A 20,619-nucleotide genomic window follows, 5' to 3' on the forward strand; every position below is an offset into this window, starting at 1 on the left:
TTTTCTTTTCTGAGTCGCAGAATATGAGATGATCAAGCCTCTCACGTATGCCTGAGTGGTCTCCCACATCATCGTAGGGTTACTAGCTGTACCTGAATTGATATCCCAGAAGGTTTTTAATTCCTGCGAGAAATACTTTATAAATTTGCTATCCTTCAATAAGAAAGGATTCATACGCTAATGTCGAGGGCCTATGCCATCATCCTTAATCTTAACTTCCACATATAATGCGGCGCGATCTGAAATAGCTATATTACCTATTTTACAGGACAGTATCTAATTCAATAGGGTTGAGGGGGCAAAAAAACATATCAATTCTGGTATGGCACCTGTGTGGGTTGGAATAGAAAGTAAAATCTCTACCGTGGGGATAAAGACACCCCCATACATCTACTAGTCCTAGCTCCTTGTTCAGATCCGCCAGTTGCCTAGATCTCAGAGATATACCTGCAGAGCTCCTGGTATCCTATCCATCTCTGGGTCAATAATACAATTAAAATCTCCCCCTATAATTGTATGGTAGACCCCAAAAGTCATTAACTTAGAGAACGCTTCTGTTACAAATTTAAAAGGGTGTGCCGGGGGCAATAAAGATTCAAAATCCCGTTTTCCTCTCCATATATTAGGGCTTTGATCAATATATACCATCCAGCCGAGCATTTGGAAAGGAAGATTCTTCAAAATAAGAATGGCCACTCCTCTACTTTTTGAGCTGAAAGATGAAAAGAACACCTGGTAAAATCCGTCCTGTTGGAGCTTCGAGTGCTCCTTATCAAACAGACGTGTCTCCTGTAGAAGAGCTACATCAACCCTTTCTTTTTTAAGACTTGATAATATCTTTTTTCTTTTGACTGGCGAATGGTTCCCCTTGACATTCCAGATGCACCACCTCAGCGAATGGCTAGTCATGATCGTCCAGGCAGGCCCGAGACCCCCCAGGAGGAAGAATCCCACCCAAAAGACAATGAATAAAGACCATAGAAAATTCACATGTAAAAAAAAACTCTTTAAAACAATTAAATCAACACAATTACAGACTATTCCTAAGTAAAAATAACACAAAACATGTTTGAAAGGAGACTTTCCCCCTTGCTCCCAGGGGGTACTACTCCCTTCCAATAACCCTAGCATAACCTCTCCCAGCTGAGGCCCTGCCCTCAACCCAGGCATTACAAAATGGAGTAAGTAAATTCAAGTGTCTTATAAAACAGGAGTTAAAAGTGAGTGACCTCCCCCCCAACATCATCACCTAGATACGTTTAATAAAACAATACAGAATAGAAATATATAAAGTTACAAAAGTACCATCCCAGCAAGTATTAGGCAACTTAAATAAGAAGCAAGAAAGAGAACCCCACTCAAAAAAACCCAAAAAAGACCCCCCTCCCCCACAAGTCAGATAAGCCACACGAGCTACAAAAAGGAGACCAAAGAATAGAGAACAAGCACCCCCTCCATTCCCCCCAGAGAAAGATGAGTAAGAGAAAGATGGAGAAAGAAAGAAGGGTAAACATGGGAAAGAAGGGGGGGGGGGAGGGTTCAATATAAAGTCATTGTCCATACAGTTCAGGTCCCGCAGTCTATTGAAGAGCGTCCAGGAATTATTTTACTTTCTCTGGTGATCCAAAGTTATATATGGATCCTCCATGGCTGAAGCGCAGCGTTGCTGGATATTGCATGGAGTATTGAATATTTAAGTCTCTCAAGCGCTTCTTCGCCTCGTCAAACGCCCTCCTCTTGTGGACCACAACTGGAGAGAAGTCATGAAACGGCATTATCTTGGAGCCCTTGTATATCATAGCATGGGGATCCTTCCCCAGGACTCTGGAGGCCGCCAGGAGCATTTGCTTTTCCTTGTAACATTGAAGTCGGACTAGAACCAGGTGGGGCCGCTGGTCTGACCCAGGCCTGCATACAGCAACCCAGTGGGCCCGCTCCACCCACACCCGCCCCAACTCCGACTCCAGCTTCAATAATTGTGGGAGCCATTGCTCCAAGAATTCCACAAGCTGGCCTTCCTCCTCCCGTTCGAGAAGGCCCAGCAACCTAATATTTTTCTGATGACCTTGATTCTCGAGGTCATCGATGTGCTTCTCCAGAGTCCACACTCGCTGCTCTAGAGCCCAGACCTGAGCCACGGATGACTCAGCAGCAGTCTCCGAGGCCGTGGCCCATTGCTCTGCCCCTCCAACACGCTGCTCAAGTTTTTCGATCTCTCGGTCATGCTTCTGGACTGGGCGTCCTCGATGGATGTGTTGATCTTCTCCTGGAGTGTGACGATCTCAGAGCTCAGGCTCACCTCTACAGGTAAGTCCCCTGAGGCAGCTGTGGATGTCACTGCTGCTGCTGGAGGGGGTGGGGGAGGGGTCCCCGCTTGTTGTGAGCTGTGAGAGTTTTTGCCCTTAGTCATTTTTAAAAAGGCACGAAACTATTAAAGTTTGATGGAAAATGACTAAGAGTGCTGGACAAAAACTATCTTAAAAGGTTTAAGAGGTGAGGAGAAGGTGGGCGTCCCACTTTGCCCGGGTCCTAGGCAGACCACTACAGACTCCGACCTACTGGGTCGCCGCCATCTTGGATCTCCCTCCTGATTTTCTTATTAACAAGGAGCCAAGATCAGACAGGAGCTTTGGATACTTGGCAGTAGACTCATGTCAAAACAAAGCTGGCTGCATCATAGCCAAAATAACTTACCCATCCCATTTTGAGGCTACATTTTAACCACTAATGTGAGACAAAGGCCATCCAAACTTACTACTAATCCTCCTTGGTGGGAGAAAACACCTACAATTTGGAACCGCTGCAGCAATATCCTGGAACTATGCTAAATGGCACAGCCACCTTCCTTCTCAATGTCATCCTGGTGACCTTGTACTTCTGTCCAACATTATGTCTGTGTACTGTGAACCTGAACACTTCCTGGAAACTTGTAGCGCATTTTCCACTGCACACCTCAAGAGGCTTGACGTAACAGCCAGATGAGCCTCATATGCTTATAGTAATGCAGGTAGCACAGGATCAGACCAGTACAATTAGGGCAGATCTAATCACCCAATGAATTGAGTAGGCGTCATAAATATGTTTGTGTTCTAACATTATTGTTAAGTGTAATAGCTTTTGCATTTTCAATTAAGACTATTGTTGATAAATATGGATTGATTGCAAAGTAGGTTACACCTCTCCCTTGAAAATTGGCATGTACCATGGATAATTAATTCCAATGTTTAATGTAAATGTAGTAAAACACAAGCTTCATTCACAAACTTCATGCATCTTGTATTTGGTGTCAGTGATTTTCCTAATTATCTTGTGGTCTAAAAAACATTTCAATTGAAGTGGTTTTCTACCTGTTGCTAATTATAGCTCAGATATGCTGCCAGAAATGAAATCCTCCAGAAATTAATTGAAACCACACTGTAAACCATTATGAATCATCAGGATGATCTGCTCATATATTTGTCTGTAATTTTAACAAAGCATTTATCACCAAACAGTAGAATTTCAGCGCAAAATGATCACTTTGACTAAATTGCAGGTTTTCCGGTTTAATATTCCAATGTGAGTTTGGAAAGGTGTACCATTTTTACTTCTACCGAGAGACTGAAAACAGGAAATAGTTTGATTACCAGCTGAGTAGAGATAATATGCTTTAGCCATTACTGCATTTATTGTATAATTACATGATAAGCACAGACCCCATAAAAAAACTAGAGAGTACAGAATTACCTCTGCTTTTCATCTTCTGATCTGCATACACGTTGCCTAAAGCTCTGTTTGAAGAGTCAGGGTGATGTTAGAGAATTTCAGGGCAATAATCTAGTGACAATAAAGGAACACTTAGACTAGGATGAAATTAGAATAGCCTATAATATTCAGAAAGTCTTGAGATAAAGGTAGTCTTTAAATGTTGCTGCATATTCATTCTTAATAGAGGTCACAGGAGAAGGAAGTTCTGTGGACATAACTTGGGTGAGTTGTTACAAAAGATTGTAGATACTTCAGTCATAGTGCACTTGTTGCAAAAACTGAATATTAAATTCAGTGGTACTGGGAATTATAAAGCAATTTGTTCAGTTCTGAGTGGTGTTGAGCTTCTCGAGGGCTGTTGCAGCCACACTCATCCTACAACAGGAATTTTGAAAAAGCAATCTATATTGTGATTTTAAAGTAGCAAAATATCCTAAAGATACAACGCACTGACATCATCAAAATGTGACATCAATCCACAGAAGACACGATTAGGGCAGATGATAAAATGGTTGGCCAAAGAAGTAGATTTTAAGGACCATCTTAAAGAAGCAAAGGAAGGAAGAAAGGCAGAGAGTTTTAGGAAGGGCATTCCAGAGCTAAGGGATGAGGCAGTGTAAAAATTCCCATCACTGGCTCATAGACAAATAGACAAAATTAGGTCTCCAATTTTGAATATTAACCAATAACTTTTGTGTAAACAAATGAGGAGAATATGTGCTCATGTGTATCAGAGAGTGTGTGAGTATATGTGTGGTTTTGTGTACATGTTTGTGTGAGAATGTGTATATGTGTCTGTGAGAATATGCGTGGGTGAGTGTGTATGTGAAAGAATGTGTGAGAAAAGGGGTGTGTGCATGTATGAGAATGTCTGAATGTGTTTCTGAGAAAGTGTGTGTGAGAATGTGTGTGACAGTATGTTTGAGTATGTGTCCGTGTGCGAGTGTGTTTGTGCAAGTGTGTTTGTGAGAGAGAGAGAAAGTATGTGTGTATATCACATGTATATATGTGTGTGAGTCTGTGTTTATGTGTGTATGAGTGCACGTATGATAAAGTGTGTGTATCAGAGTCTGTGCATGTGAGAGAGACAGTGTGTGTTATTCCAGTAACAGTGGATACTTGGCTGAGGTACTAAGTACTGTGGAAGGACAACTCAGAATAATTCAGTATTCCCAGGATAGGAGAAGAGAATACTGGTGAAAACGAGCAACAATGTGTGAGGAATGGTGCACTGTACTCTGATGTTTTCTACTGATAGATTCAAAGATATATTTGATAACTGCATGCTATCGCTTATATCAGTACTAGCAGAAGAATCCACATGATTTGCATTATGAAAATGTTCAATGCATCTTGAATATTTCTCTACAGGAAGTACAATCAAAGTCCACAACTGTGACCGTGCCAGGGAATGACGACGAAGTAGAAGACAAGTGGAAGGACTATGTGCGACAACGACGAGTTTTACATAAACATATACCATTTAAAACAGACGCTGAGCTAGGTAGTATAACCTTAAATTTACTGAGGTTATAGTCAAGTTATTCAACTATGGCAATCTGGGGGATAACAAACTGAAACCTGTGGTGCTCCCTATGAGCTATTAGAAAACAGGGAAGCAACCTTGGATAAAGTCCGCTTGAACTACAACTTAACATTCAGAATGCAAATGAAACATAGACAATAAACATTCATATCTTTAATCAAATTATTGTTTTTAATGTTACAAAGAATTGTGGATAGGTTACTCATTTTAGCATAAAAGTAATAGTTGGAATAGAATATGTGGAAGAGTGAAATTATTTATCTTAATAGGAAGCATTTCTAAAGTGAGAAACTAATAAATGCTTTGACTCAGAAGTTTGGATATTCTTGACATAAATCACAGAAAGTTACCTTTCAGTCACTGAAAACAATTAGTATGGCAAATTGCTTTCTAAAACAGGAGGATAACTAGGGAGAGGGAAGGACCACTCAGGGATAAAGAAGGGTTCTTGTGCTTGGAGACAGAGAATATGGGTGAGATCCTAAAAATGTTCTGAGGAATGGTGATTCAACCCAAAAAGTTAATTCTGATTTCTCTCCACAGATGCTGCTGGACCTGCTGAGTTTTTCCAGCAATCTGTATTTTTGTGCCTAAATGAGTATTTTGCATTGGCATTCACTGAGGAGAAGGACATGGAGAATCGTGTGATTAGTGTGGGTTATGCTAATTTGCCTGGGCATTTTGAGGCCAAGAAAGAAGTGGTGTTAGATGTCTTGAAGAGTATTAAGGTGGGTAAGTCCCCAGGGCCAATGAGAAGTATCCCAGGTTATTGAAAGAGGTCAGAAAGGTGATTGTTAGGGCCTTAACCATGGCCTTTATCTCCTCTCTAGCCACTAGTAGCTAATGTTGTAACTCTGTTCAAGAAGGGAAATAGGGATAAGGAAGGAAATTATAGCCTGGTGAATCTCACATGGGTGATTGGGAAGCTATTGGAGAGGATTCTCAGGGATAGGGTCTATACATATTTGGAAAAGCCTGGCTTAATTAGGCACATTCCACATGGCATTGTGCAGGGAAGGTCATGTCTGATTAACTCAAATGATTTTGTTTTGAGATGACGAGGATAATCAATGAGGGTAGAGCAGTGGATGTTGTTTATTTGGATTTTAGTAAGGTTTTCAACAAGGTCCCTCCTGGTAGGCTCATTGAGAAGCTTCAGATGCAAGGGATCCATATGACTTGGCCATTTGGATTCAGAATTGGCTTGCCCATAGAAGACAAAAGGTGGGGGTGGAAGGGTGTTTTTCAGGCTGGAGGCCCGTGACTAGTGATGTTCCGCAGGGATCTGTAATGGGACCTCTGCTGTTTGTGATTTATATTAATGACTTGGAAGAAAATTTTGATGGCTGGGTTAGTAAGTTTGCAGAAGACGCAAAGATTGGGGGAGTTGTGGGAAGTGTAGAAGGTTGTCAAAGGATACATTGGAATATAGATCAGTTGCAGATATGGGCAGAGAAATGGCAGATGGAGTTTATTCCGAGCAAGTGAGATGTTTTGCACTTTGGCAGATGAAATGATAAGGGAATGTATACAGTTAGTGGCAGGACCCTTAACAGCATTGATGTACAGAGAGATCTAGTCCATAGCTCCTTGAAAGTGGCCATACAAATAGCTAGACTTTTATTGGTTGGGACACTGAATACAAGAGACAGGAAGTGATATTGCAGCTGTATAAAAGTTTGCTTAAGCCACCCTTGGACTATTGCATTCAATTCTGGTCACAACACTACAGGTAGGATGTTGAGGCTTTGGAGAGGGTGCAGAAGAGACTTACCAAGATGCTGCCTGGATTAGCGGGTATGAACTATTAGGAGAGGCTGGAAAACTAGAGTTGTTTTCTCTGGAATGATGGAGGCAGAGGCAGACCTGATAGAAGTTTCTAAAATTATGAAAGACATAGATAGGGTTCACAATCAGAATCTTTTTCACAGAGTTGAAATGTCTAATACGACGGGGGCATGCATTTTAAGGTAAGAGAGGGAATGTTCAAAGGAGATGTGAGGGGCAAGTTTTTTTACATAGAGAGTGGTAGGTGCCTGGAACACGCTGCCAGGGGTAGAGATGGAGGCAGATGATAGGGTCATTTAAGTGGCTTTTAGATAAGCACATGAATATGCAAAGAACGAAGGGAATGGGAGCATTGGCAGGCAGAAGGATTACTTTAACTTGGCATTGTGATTGGCACAGCATCATGGGCTGAGTGGCCTGTTCTTCTGTTGGCCTGTTCTAAATTTTATGTTCTAACTCTTCTGCAAAAGGATTGAAATAGAAAACAATCCAAGTTTGTCCAACCTCTTCTTATAAACAATGCACTCCAATGCAGGCAACATCCTGGTAAACCTCTTTTGCACCCTCTCCAAAGCCTTCACCTTTTACATATAGTGTGCTGATCAGAACTGCACACAATACTCCAAATTAAGGTTTTATGCTTGACTTTGCCAACTTTTATCCTCAATGCCTCAACTGATGAAGGCAAGCATTCCACATGCCTTTTTTTAACCACCTTATCCGCTTTCAGAGAGCTATGTACTTACACCCCAAGATCCCTCTGTGTAGACTCCTCTTGCATCTGACCTCACACTTGTCAGGACTAACTCTATTTGCCATTTCTCTGCCCAACTTTCAAACTGATCTATCTCCTGCTGTATCCTTTGATAACCTTCGTCACTATCCAAAATTACACCAATTTCTGTGTCATCTGTAAACTTACTAATAAGACCACCTACATTTTCATTCAAATCATTTATATAATTACAAACAACAGAGGTCGATCTGATCCTTGCAGAACATCACCGGTCACAGATGTCCAGTCAGAAAACACCCCTCCACAACAACCCTGTGTCTTCTATAACCAAAGCAAACATGATTCCGACATAGAGATCCAGTTGAGTGAGCACAGACTTGGAGGCCAACAGCACATTCAAGGACATTACAGAGAAAAGGGAGTTTGGAAATGAAGCACTAAATCTGGGGGACCCTGGAGTCAATCATTCTTTTTTTCCCAGGAGAGAGCCATTGATGGCACAGTTGAAGGCAAACCAAACATTCAAGAAGAGACAGATCTATTAACATGATTACAAAATATGTTGACCTTGAGAAGACATTGGGTGATCAGCAGATTAATGGGACTGGGAACAACAGAACAGGAGGTGGGTCTACAGACAAAATGAGCTCAGAATGGGGATGAGAGGAGATAGTAAAGAAACAAAAGAAAGATCCATACTCAGGGTAGGGTTGGGCAAGAGGATACTTTAGAAGAAAGAGATTTAGCCCCGTAGGCCAGTGATTGGGTCGGAAGCAACCAATCCAATTAATTGGTTGATCTTGATCTCAGTGACAAAGATGCTACTCCTGCACGTATTGTGGAGCTGAAGGTGGAGGAAACAGGTTTAAGAAGGTGGCACACAGAAGAAAAGAACAGGGCTCTTTTTTTAATTTCAGCAGACATAGCTAAATCAATCCTCCACTATATCATTTAAAGATTGATTGACCGGTTGACTATGCAGGGGGAGGAATGGTGATATGTCACCAGGCTAGTAGCTCAAAGGTACAAGCTAAAGCCTTATATCAGTTGCAAATCCAACAGTAGTAGCTGATGGAGTTTACATTTGATGAATCTATAAAAATTGGGAATTGAATGCTAGCCTCAGTAATAGTGACCATGAAACTACTATCAATTAGACCATAAGACATAGGAATGGAATTAGACAACTTGGTCCATTGAATCTGCTCCACCATTCAATCATGACTGCTGTCTCTCAACTCCATTCTCATGCCTTCTCCCCATAATGTTTGATGCCCTTACTAATCAAAAACCTTGCTCTCTCTGTCTTGAAGATATTCAATGACTTGACCTCTACAGCCCTCTGCACAATAAGTTCCACAGATTCACCATCTTTTAGCTGAAAAAAATCCTCCTCATCACAAATCTAAAGGGTCACTCTGAGTCTGTGCCCTGGGGTGCTATCTTACTAGGGGAAATATCTTCTCCATGTCCACCCTATCCAGGCCTCTCAGTATTCTATAAGTTTCAATGAGATCCATCACCATCATCCTTCTAAACTCAATCGAATACAGAGACAAAAGTCCTCAACTGTTCTTCACATGACAAGCCTTTCATCCCGGGATCATTCTTGTGAATCTCCTCTCGACCGTCCTCCAAGACCAGCATCTTTCCTTAGATATGGGACCCAAAGCTGCCTACAATATTCCAAGTATGGTCTGATTAAAGCCTTATACAGACTCAGCAGCGTATCCCTGATCTTGTAATCTAGCCCTCTTGAAATGAATGCATCCATGAATCCTGAGGGACAGGATTTATATGCATCTGGAAAGACAAGGACTGATTAGGGATAGTCAACATGGCTTTGTGCATGGGAAATCATGTCTCACAAACTTGATTGGATTTTTTGAAAAAGTAACGAAGAGGATTGATGAGGGCAGAGCAGTGAACATGATCTACATGGACTTTAGTAAGGTGTTCGACAAGGTTCCCCATGAGACTGGTTAGCAAGGTGAAATCTCATGGAATACAGAGAGAACTAGCCATTTGGATACTGAACTGGCTCGAAGGTAGAAGACAGAGGGTAGTGGTGGAGGGTTGCTTTTCAGACTGGAGGCCTGTGACCAATGGAGTACCACAAGGATCAGTGCTAAGTCCACTACTTTTCATCATTTGTATAAATGATTTGGATATGAACATAGGAGGTATAATTAGTAAGTTTGTAGATGACACCAAAATTGGTGGACAGTGAAGAAAGTTATCTCAGATTATAACGGGATCTTGCAGATAGGCCAATGGGTTGAGGGGTGGCAGATGGAGTTTAATTTAGATAAATGCAAGGCGCTGCATTTTGGGAAAGTAAATCTTAGCAGGACTTATATACTTACTGGCAAAGTCCTAGAAAGTGTTGCTGAACAGAGACCTTGGAGTGCAGGTTCATAGATCCTCGAAAGTAGCGTCACAGATGGATAGGAAAAATATAAAAGGGACCTAAGGGGCAAAGTTTTCACGCAGAGGGTGATGCATGTATGGAATGGGCTGCCAGAGGAAGTGGTGGAGGCTGGTACAATTGCAACATTTAAAAGGCGTCTGGATGGGTATATGAATAGGAAGGGTTTAGAGGGATATGGGCCAGGTGCTGGCAAATGGGACTAGATTAGGTTAGGATATCTGTTCGGCATGGATGAGTTGGACCGAAAGGTCTGTTTCTGTGCTGTACATCTTTCTGACTCATGTATCTAGAGATCCAAGCAATGCAGTTGACTCCTGCCTGCCTCTGAAATTGCTGAGCAATTCAATTCAAGGCAATTAGGGATAGCTAACATATGCTGGTTATGAGAGCAATGCAGATATTACATGAAGAAAATTTTTAAAATTCTGAGATGAGGAAAGATTAAATTGAATCTACTTGCATCCTCCAGTGAGTGACAATGCAGCCAAACAAGTTGATGACTGAACTGTTCCAAAGACCCAGTGGCAAACAGTTACAGCATCAAAGTTTCCTAATCAGCCACACAATGGAAAGAACATTGGAAACTCTACCATCATTGTCAGATCTCGAAACTGTAAAATGTATTTGCATGTTGTCATAGCAGCACAGACATCTCAAGCGAACTATAACACACAACCACTACATTCTCTAAAGTTTAGAAGAAAGAGAAAACTGAATGAATTGAAATGTATTGAATTCTTGGAGGCTTGACAGGCTAAATTCCAAGATACTGTTTCCCTTGGCTGGAGTGAGTGGGGCTTGGGATAACAGCCTTAAGTGAGGAAGTTTTTCATTCAAAATTGTGAATTGTAGGAATTTTCCATGCCTGAGTGCTGTGGATGCTAAATTATTAGGTGTATCCCACACTAAAATTGACAGTTTTTTTGGCACTCAGGACGTCAAGTGATATTAGGTTGGAGCAAGAAAGTAAAGTTCAGCCATGGGCTTATTGAATAATGAGCAGAATCAAGGTATTTCTGCTCCTTTTTTATATTCTTACTGCAAGGTGCCACATAAAAGATATTGGAAAAGATTAAGGTGAATGAATTGAGCAGGTTGGGCTAACATACAATTAGAATAGAGGAATTAGATATTGATAATTAAAACAGTTTCACAGAGTGATTGCACATGGATATCAGTGTCCATCTGATGTTCTTGGCTGGTTTTGTTCACTGTTTACATCAATGATTGGCAAAAGTGATGTCCAAATTTACAGACAATTCGATACATGAAGTGTAGTAGGTCATTCCAGGAACCAAAGGAAACTGTTAGCAGAAGTTGATAAGAATGAACAAAGAGAAGCAAAGAAAATTAAATGTGAAAAAAATTGACGTAATATCTTTCAGTTTTTTAAAAACGTAAATTTTGAACAGCAGAAGGGTATGTAATTAGCTAATGTAGAGATTGGAGATATTGGTGTATGCTGACAAGACCTGAAAAGTATCACCCTGAGTCAGTGTAAATTTAGAAATGCAAATTGTATTTTAAGTGATACAGTTTGAGGTGTAATGGTAGATCTATATTCAATATTCGGACTGCAATTGGTATTCAATTTGCAATGTCAGACATGTCACAATAGGAAAGATGTTGTGGCAATAGGGCTGAAACAGAGTACAAAGTCTACAATATATTCATTAAGACACTGCTTCATTTTTAAAAATGGAGATGAGAAACAATTGTTTGAAACATTGGGCTTGGCTCTCAAATTCTCCATATCTACTTCTCCTCCTCACTTGTCTCTTGACAAATGTTATAGAGTTGAAGATCTCCGGGGTTGGGGAGGAGTTCTCTATTCCATGATTGGTCAATAAGGACTCACAATCAGTCTGGTTCTTTAACACTTCATTCTTTATTTCTTCATACGGCCAGATGTAAAGCATTCGGAGACACATAGTACATTCAAACAATCACCAATCAATACATGATATGCTTTATTTGGCAATTATTTGTCCAATGATATTTCCTGGGAACCAACTCTGTTTTCCAACATTCAGGTCACCTTTATCTCACTTACCAAGCCATTGCACCTGCATCTGAAGTTCAGTTAGGATGGTCAATAATGTCTTATCTAGTCTAGTTATTTCTGTGCTGTAAAGGGAACATTGTCTGCTTATGTCGATTGAAGCAGACTGTGGTTAGTCAATTAAGCAGCTATAGCAGAATTAGCACTTAGTAACTTAAAAGCCATTTTGTGCAGTTTTAGCAGAATTGTCAGTTTGCAGCCTAGAAGCCATTTTATCATGTTATTTGCATCGAGAAGACATTTTATTGCCGCCTAAGTTATTAAGAGCACCTGTTAAGTGGTTGTTCCTGCCAACAGCTACTTACCTCAGCCTGTATTCAGATTTCAGATCCTCAGAGTCATACAGCATGAAAACAGACCCTTCAGTCCAACTCATCAGGTTTCCTAAACTGAACTAGTCCCATTTGCCAGCATTTGGCCCATATCCCTTTTAAACCTCTCCTATTCATGTCCCTTCCTTGTAATTGTACTCACCTCGGCCACTTCCTCTGGCAGCTCATTCCATATATGCACTTTCTGTGTGAAAATGCTTCCCCCCCCCCCAGGTCCCTTTGAAATCTTGCCCGTCTTCATCTTAAACCTATGCCCTCTAGGTTTGGACTCCCCTACCCTGGGGAAAAGACCTCGACTAATCAAGTTACCTATGCCCCTCATGATTTTATAAACCTCTACATGTCAACCCTCAGCCTCCTATGCTTCAGGGAAAGAAGTCCCAATCCATCCAGCCTCTCCTTATAACTCGAACCTTCCAATCTGAGTGACATCCTTGTTAATCTTTTTGCACCCTCTCGAACATAACAACATCCTTCTTATAACAGGGCAACCTGTATATTGTATGCAATATCCCATACATGACCTTACCATTGTCTTGTACAGTGGTAACAATAACATCCCAATTCCTGTACTCAATGCTCTGACGAATGAAGTTAAGCATGCCAAATGCTTTCTTCACCATGCTGTCTACCTGTTACACCATTTTAAAGGAATTATGCACCACCCCCTTATGTCTCTTTGCTTGACAACATTTCCCAAGGTCCTCCCAATAACTGTGTAAGACCTGCCTTGGTTTGCTTATGAAGGCAACACCTTGCATTTATCTAAATTAAACTCCATCTGCTATTTCTTGGCCCACTGGCCCAGCTGATCAAAATCTCATTATACTCTTAGATTACCTTCTTCACTGTCCACTATGCCACCAATTTTGGTATCATTTGCAAACTTATTAACCGTGCCTCCTATGTTATCATCCAAATCACTTATGTAAATGACAAACAACAGTGGACTCAGCACCAGTCCTTGTGGCACACCGCTGGTCACAGGCCTCCAGTCAGAACATCTTCCTACCACCACCTGTCTCCTACTGTCAAGCCGATTTTGTATCCAATTGGTGAGCTCCCCGGATCCTATGTGATCTAACCTTATTAACCAGTCTATTATGCAGAACCTTTTCAAAGGCCTTGCTAATGTCAATGCAGACAACGTCTACCGCTCTGCCTTTTTTTTGGTTTTTGAGAATGTAACTAGCAGGTTAAGATAGTAGTGGTAGATTAGCTAACAGATGTAATGCACTGAAATTTCCAAGAAGTAATTGATTAGGTATCATAAAAAAGGCTTGTATGCAAGACAAAAAGCTCTTGGTGTTGGGCTAATGTATTAGCATGAATGGAGGATGAGCTTACAAGTGGGAACAGAAAGTAGGGATATATGGAAATGTTCAAATTGGCAGGCTGTAAGCAGTGCTGTAAATATTGAAGCCTCAGTTGTTTACAATTTATATTAATGACTTTGTTGAAAATGTTGAGAGTAATGTATCCAATTTTTTTGATGATATAAAACTAGGTGGGAATATAATCTGCAAGGAAGACAAAAGACAGGTTGAGAGAGTAAACAATCAAGATGACAAATTAAATATAATACAGGAAGTGTGAGTTTACTTGTTTTGGCACTAAGATTATAAAAATAGGATATTCTTTAAAAGGTATGAAACTTCAAAATATTGAAGTTTATACAGTGCACTTGGGGTATACTTGTATATAGAACACCAAAAGTTGACAAAGTTGAGGGTAGCAACAAGTATGAGAAAGGCAAATATCATGTTGGACTTTATTTGCAAGGGAAATAAGAATACAATAATAAAAGTCTTTGTTACCATTGTTTAGGACTTCAGTGAATACACACCTGGAATATTACATGCAGTTTCAGTCTTCTTATCTCATGATGGATATACTTGCCTTAGAGCCTGTACAACATACATAGTCACTAGGTTGGTTCCAGAATGAAAAGGTTATCCTATGACAAGCGGCTGAGCAAACGGGAGCTATACTTTATGATGTTCAGAAGACTTTGGGGTTATTTCATTGAAACATAACACCTCTGAAGGGGCATATTACAGTATAAAGGTTGTTTCTCTTGGGTGGGGAACTTAGAACATGGGGCTTCGTCTCATGTTGAGGTCTATTGCTTAGAACCAAGATGAAAAGAATTGTCTTCACTCAGAGGGATGTGAATCTTGAAAATTCTCCACTCCAGAACATTGCATATGCTGCATTGTTTAAATATGAAAATCACACGACACCAGGTTATAGTCCAAAAGATTTAGGGTGGTATATGTATGGAATGAGCTACCAGATGAAGTGGTGGAGGCTAGTACAATTGCAACATTTAAAAGGCATCTGGATGGTATATGTATAGGAAAGGTTTGGAGGAATATGGGCCAGGTACTGGCAGATGGGACTAGATCGGGTTGGGATATCTGGTCAGCATGGATGAGTTGGACCGAAGGCTCTGTTTCTGTGCTGTACATTTCTATGACTCCACAAGCTTTTAGAGCACTGCTCCTTCATCAGGTAGCTAGTGGGACAGGATACATAGGACACAGAATGTACAAGTAAAAGATCAAAGTGTCATACAACTTTGTATAACATTTTGATCTTTTACTTATAAATTCTGTGTCCTATGCATCCTGTTCCTCTAGCTGCCTGATGAAGGATCCGCGTCCCAAAAGCTGGTGCTTTCAAATAAACCTGTTGGACTCTATCTTGGTGTTAAGTGATTTTCAACTTTTCACCCCAGTCCAACACCAGCACCTCCCCATCTTGTTATATTAAGGCTGAAACAGAAAATCAAGGGATATAAAAAGTGAACAGGAAAGTGAAGTTTAGGCAATAGATCAACCATGATCATACTGAGTGATCGAGCAAACTTGAGAGACCATATGGTGTACCCCTATTTGTTATTTCTTAATATTCTCTCTCAACCACTTCAGCATTCTTCTGCTTCACTTCTCACTTTCCAGAATCACTTCTTTCATTCTTGTTTAACTTCAATCTTAATTGTAACTGGTTCAGAAGGTCAGGCGATCAAGCTCTCCAGGAAGGTATTAGGACATTAAGTGTACATATTGGGTCTGATCATTGCATTTTTGAGCTTTCCATTCACTTTCCAATTGAAAAGGCTCTTCCTCCTTTTTTGCTTGTAACTTAGCTGGACCTTCTGATCCTCTCCTTAATTATGATGCTGAGTTCAGTTTGAGCCTTTGGGGAATTCCCAGGCTCTGGAATGGTTTGGGCTGGTTTCTGATTTGTCACTGCAACCTTAAAAATAGTAGATAAAAATAAAACAAAAAAGGCTTAAAGTTGCTACTTTTAAATAAACAATTTAAAAATTCTGCTTAAGAAATGGCTAGTAGAAACAGACTAGTAGTAACTTGCATTTGGTACAGATCTTATTCTAGGTGGAGCATAATTCCTTTACATAATAGCAGGATAATATTTTCCTTCACTTTGGTATCAGATGCTGTTCCGGCATTTGTGAAGCTTGTAAAACATTAGCCAGGCTCCCCTCTTTTTACAGACAGGATTCTAACAGTATCTCATGCAGGCTGGTTTTGTTGTTTGAGATTTTAGTAGTGGCAGGGAGCTTTGTCCATCCTCCTTAAATTAAAAATGAAGTCTTTAGTGGACAGGACATCATAAGTTATGTACGTTTATAATATGTACTGTTGGTGAATATATGATGTGAGTGTTAAAATAACTATTTATATCTTCAGTAGCATAGGCATATTTCCTTCTTACATGTATAGATGATATACTTCCCTCAACTTACAGTAGATATATTCATGTAAATGCATTGCCATTATTTGTGACGGTTCGTATAACATGTCATTACAATTACAATATTACAAAGATGCTCCATCTATATAAGAACTGTAGCACAGTGGATTCCATTTTAGTCTGCAGTAGAAACTATAATGTACATCATTTAGGGAGTTGGAAACATTAAGCACACAAGGGTTAGTTGAATATTAACAGATATTAAAGATATTTACTGAGTTACTCATTTATGTTTGATCTTGCATTCAAAAAGGCAGCGCTAAATATTAAGTAAGCACAGCTGTTACAGTGCAATCATAGTTAAAAATCACACAGCACCAGGTTATAGTCCAATAGGTTTATTTGGAAGCACCAGCTTTCAGAGCACGGCTCCTTCGTCAGGTGAAGGACCAGCGCTCCGAAAGCTAGTGCTTCCAAATAACCCTGTTGGACGATAACCTGGTGTTGTGTGATTTCTAAATTTGTCCACCCCAGTCCAACATCAGCTCCTTCACATCATGTCCAAATATAAGTTGTCACAACAGGCCGCATGAAATGATTAAAATTGACAGTATGCTAATAGAGAATAGGTATTGTTTTTTGGATAGGATATGACTTTGTTTTGTTCTAAGTGGTAGGAACTCTATATTTTTTGCTCACATCTCCTCCTCAACATCTGAATCAAAACAACCTATTGTGAAACTTGATCCTAGTCTTTGTGAAGATTTCATAAACTTAGCATTTTCAGACCTTCTATAATATTCCCACCAATCTTGCTATTTACAAGACTTATTTGGTCTTTGAAATGGTGCCCAGCATCCACCTAGTTTAAACATACCTATTGCTGCCATCTGTAATCTTCTTGACATCTTTCACCTAACCTTTGTCAGACTTTCTGTTTCTTCTTTCTTTTGTTACGTTTCCCCTTCTTTTCAGATATTATTTTTCCCCGTCTTTTAAAATGTCCTTTGAAAGTTCATTTTTTCAAATATTGTTTTGTAGCTTAGCTGCTCTGAAATCAGCTGGATGCAAACATTACCACTCTACAATGACTGGTAGTAACCTGCTAATCTCATCATTCTGTTGACAGAGACCACAGATTCTGCCACGTACATTGGCCTGAAAAGGCTGACAGATGCAGGACAACAAATAGTGATACCAAATCAAGCTCCAGGGACAAGCAGTCAGGACCAAAGCAGCGGTGTTTCCCCCACAACAGCTTTCCTTCAGTATTTTATCATAGCATCAAAGAGAGGCAATGAAAGCAAGGTAATTTGTTCCTTTACTTTGACTAAAGTAAAAATAATTTTTAAATTGTATTAGAATCCTTTCCCTATCCCTGACTCTTCCTTTTCCACATTGTATTATGCACTAAAATATAACTGTGAGAATGTATATTTTTACTTGCTGGCCTCTATCCTCCAAGGCTAGCAAAAAAATAACCAAGCAGAACATGCTTAAGTAAAACCAAACAAGAAGTGGTGCTCTGTTTATGGATTAGGCAACATGAACACAGGGCAGAAATGGATACTGCAGATGCTGGCAATCAGAGTCTAGATTAGAGTGGTGCTGGAAAAACACAGCAGGTCAGACAGCATCCGAGGAGCAGGAAAATTGATGTTTTGGGCAAAAGCCCTTTATCAGCCCCGATGAAGGGCTTTTGCCTGAAACGTCAATTTTCCTGCTCCTCAAATGCTGCCTGACCTGCTGTGTTTTTCCAGCACCACTCTAATCTAGACTCTGATTTCCAGCATCTGCAGTACCCACTTCTGCCTAGTTGATTTTAACCTTACTGTGAATCCTCTTACAAGGATGCCTACCTTGAGAAGTTCTCCTCCTCTCTCTATACATTCCTGATGAAGGGCTTTTGCCTGAAACGTCGATTTTCCTGTTCCTCAGATGTTGCCTGACCTCCTGTGCTTTTCCAACATCACTCTCACCTAGACAACATAAACACAGGCTCTACTTCCCATGTGAGTCTGCTGACATTAACAGACTATGGGTACTGACTGGAAATCCCATTAGAGCGTCAGGAGAAAATTCTGACAGACCTGATATCTGAGGTGCTTCTACTTTTTGTCCCATACGCTGGCTAAGGGTTTTCATGCAAATGATGTTAGTACTTTCCGGGTGCTCTGTGCACCCAAAGATAAATCATATAATGACATTATATCGTCCTCCAGCTGCCGTTAATATGAGACATCTGATTCTCAGTGTTAGCTGCAACTCAGAGTTGGCCCTCTTGCTGATGATTCAGAGATTTTTCATCTCAGGTTCCACACCATAGATTAGAGGTTTCCAAATATAGGGGAGCCATCTGAACCTGAATGACCATGAACAAAATAAAGTTGAGTTGGGTTAAGAGTGAAACAGCTGTGAACCAACTCCATCACCCTCCCATGGCCCGAAGCTTCCCCACCAGCACTGATTCTAAAAATATTTGTTCTCTTGTTTCCTTGGTAGCTTAGGTGATAAAACATTATGTAGTATGATCCAAGACTTCTAATTCACAAGGAAATTAAAAATCTAATTTATTTCATTACAAGAAGAGAAATAATATAATGCTTTTCAACTAGGATTTATCTCAGTTTATATTTTCACTGAAATAACCATTTCCAATTTCCTATTGTGTGTTTATAATGTGGATATGTAGATATATACACCTATATATGTGAAGCATCGCTATTTTTCATGTAATAATGCAGCATTTGGAAGAATATATCAAATATTATTGTTGTCAAACAAATTGGCTTGGAAGGACTGCATTTGCTACCTTGGAAACCATGTGAATGTGTTCCCTATTAGACTTTGTTTAAATATTGGTAATATTAATTTAAAGAACCAAAACAAATACTCTTTTATTTTTAGATTGATTTGGAACGTTTGAATACCATGCTGGAACGTGGAGCCGATATCAATGCGACTGACAGATATGGACAGGGTGTTTTGCACGGGGTAATGTGAATCTGATGGAATGATTCATTTCAGGGAAAACATTACTGCCATGAGTCATTTTTGTGTTCAGTAATTATGATTAATGTGGTTTTTTAAAATTGTAGCACCAAATCCTGCATTATGATTTTAATAGAATTGAATTCTGCTCAGGAGAAATGTCGTCAGTATTTCCTCATTGATATCTAATATCAATTAAAAATATTCCTCATATATATAGTGCCTTTAATGCAGTAAAGGGTTCCAAAGCTGATAAATAGAAATCTGAATCCTCTATATCATCACTGAATATGGTTAGGAACAAGAATGGACAGTGGCCTTCTACAAGTATTTTGGAAAATTTTTGCCTAATAAATATATCTATTAAGCATACATAATAATATTTTCTCCTTCTTCATCATTAATGTAAGCATATTATATAAACTTCTAAAGTCATAAAATGAAGTTTAAGTGAAACATTTTAAAATGTGTAACTTTGTATACGAGATCTGCCTTCAATTTACTTTAAAATGTAATCTTGAAAACATGGTACTGAATTTCATAGGGTGGGGAGACTTATTCACCATTCACCCAATACTCATTGTAAGAATCGACCAGCAGCTTATAGACCTAAAGAAGCCCATCCCACAGCAATAACAAATTGCCAGTGAGTTAAACGGGTAAAGACTTGCTCAGTGGGAGGAAATCCCATCCTCGGAATTTGACTGTGTGCCCATTTTAGCAGCCCCAGCAGCTCCAGATAGAATAGTGTGTGTTGCTGGCACTGCAAGCAAACCCAGGAAGGTCAGGAGATGGATGTTAGAGACTGGTAAATGTGTTTTTTTTTGGACATGATGGGATCATGCAGCCAGGGGTGGTGGGATGGGAGTGTTTGGGAGATGAGTATGTTGGGTGTCAGGTTCTGGAGGCCAGATGGAAAAGAGCAAATGGAGAATAACATTTTGGGATGGGTTACTCCCTCTGCAAAAATGGCACGCCCAAAATGCTGTGTCCCTACCACCGTCCATCTTTCCCTCCTTCGCAAAAATATTTGTCAAAAACAGGTTCACTCATCTGCATGGTGACACTAACCATTTTATGGATTGGGCAATGTGAAACGTGCATTAATTGCTAATTATTTATTTCAAAACAGCAAGCAAACCGCCTATTTTGGCACCCACGCATGCACCAAGTTACGGAAACTGGCTTGAGGGCGAGCAGGAAACTGATGGGTTTATCACCCTTCGTATTTTTCAAGGCCACTGCTAAAAAACACATCAGACAGGG

At 40.1% G+C, this 20,619-nt stretch overlaps 1 protein-coding gene across 1 annotated transcript in view; it reads left to right on the forward strand.

Moving 5' to 3' along the window:
* LOC140477238 (transient receptor potential cation channel subfamily V member 6-like) overlaps positions 1–20,619 on the forward strand; it is a 110,390-nt gene that overhangs the window by 17,697 nt on the left and 72,074 nt on the right. The window contains exons 2-4 of the mRNA XM_072570785.1: positions 5,119–5,251; positions 17,492–17,670; positions 19,270–19,356. Of these exons, the coding sequence (XP_072426886.1) occupies positions 5,119–5,251; positions 17,492–17,670; positions 19,270–19,356 (399 nt within the window). The remainder of the gene's footprint in view (positions 1–5,118; positions 5,252–17,491; positions 17,671–19,269; positions 19,357–20,619) is intronic.

Source organism: Chiloscyllium punctatum, chromosome 5 (genome assembly GCF_047496795.1).
Source record: "Chiloscyllium punctatum isolate Juve2018m chromosome 5, sChiPun1.3, whole genome shotgun sequence".
NCBI lineage: Eukaryota > Metazoa > Chordata > Chondrichthyes > Orectolobiformes > Hemiscylliidae > Chiloscyllium > Chiloscyllium punctatum.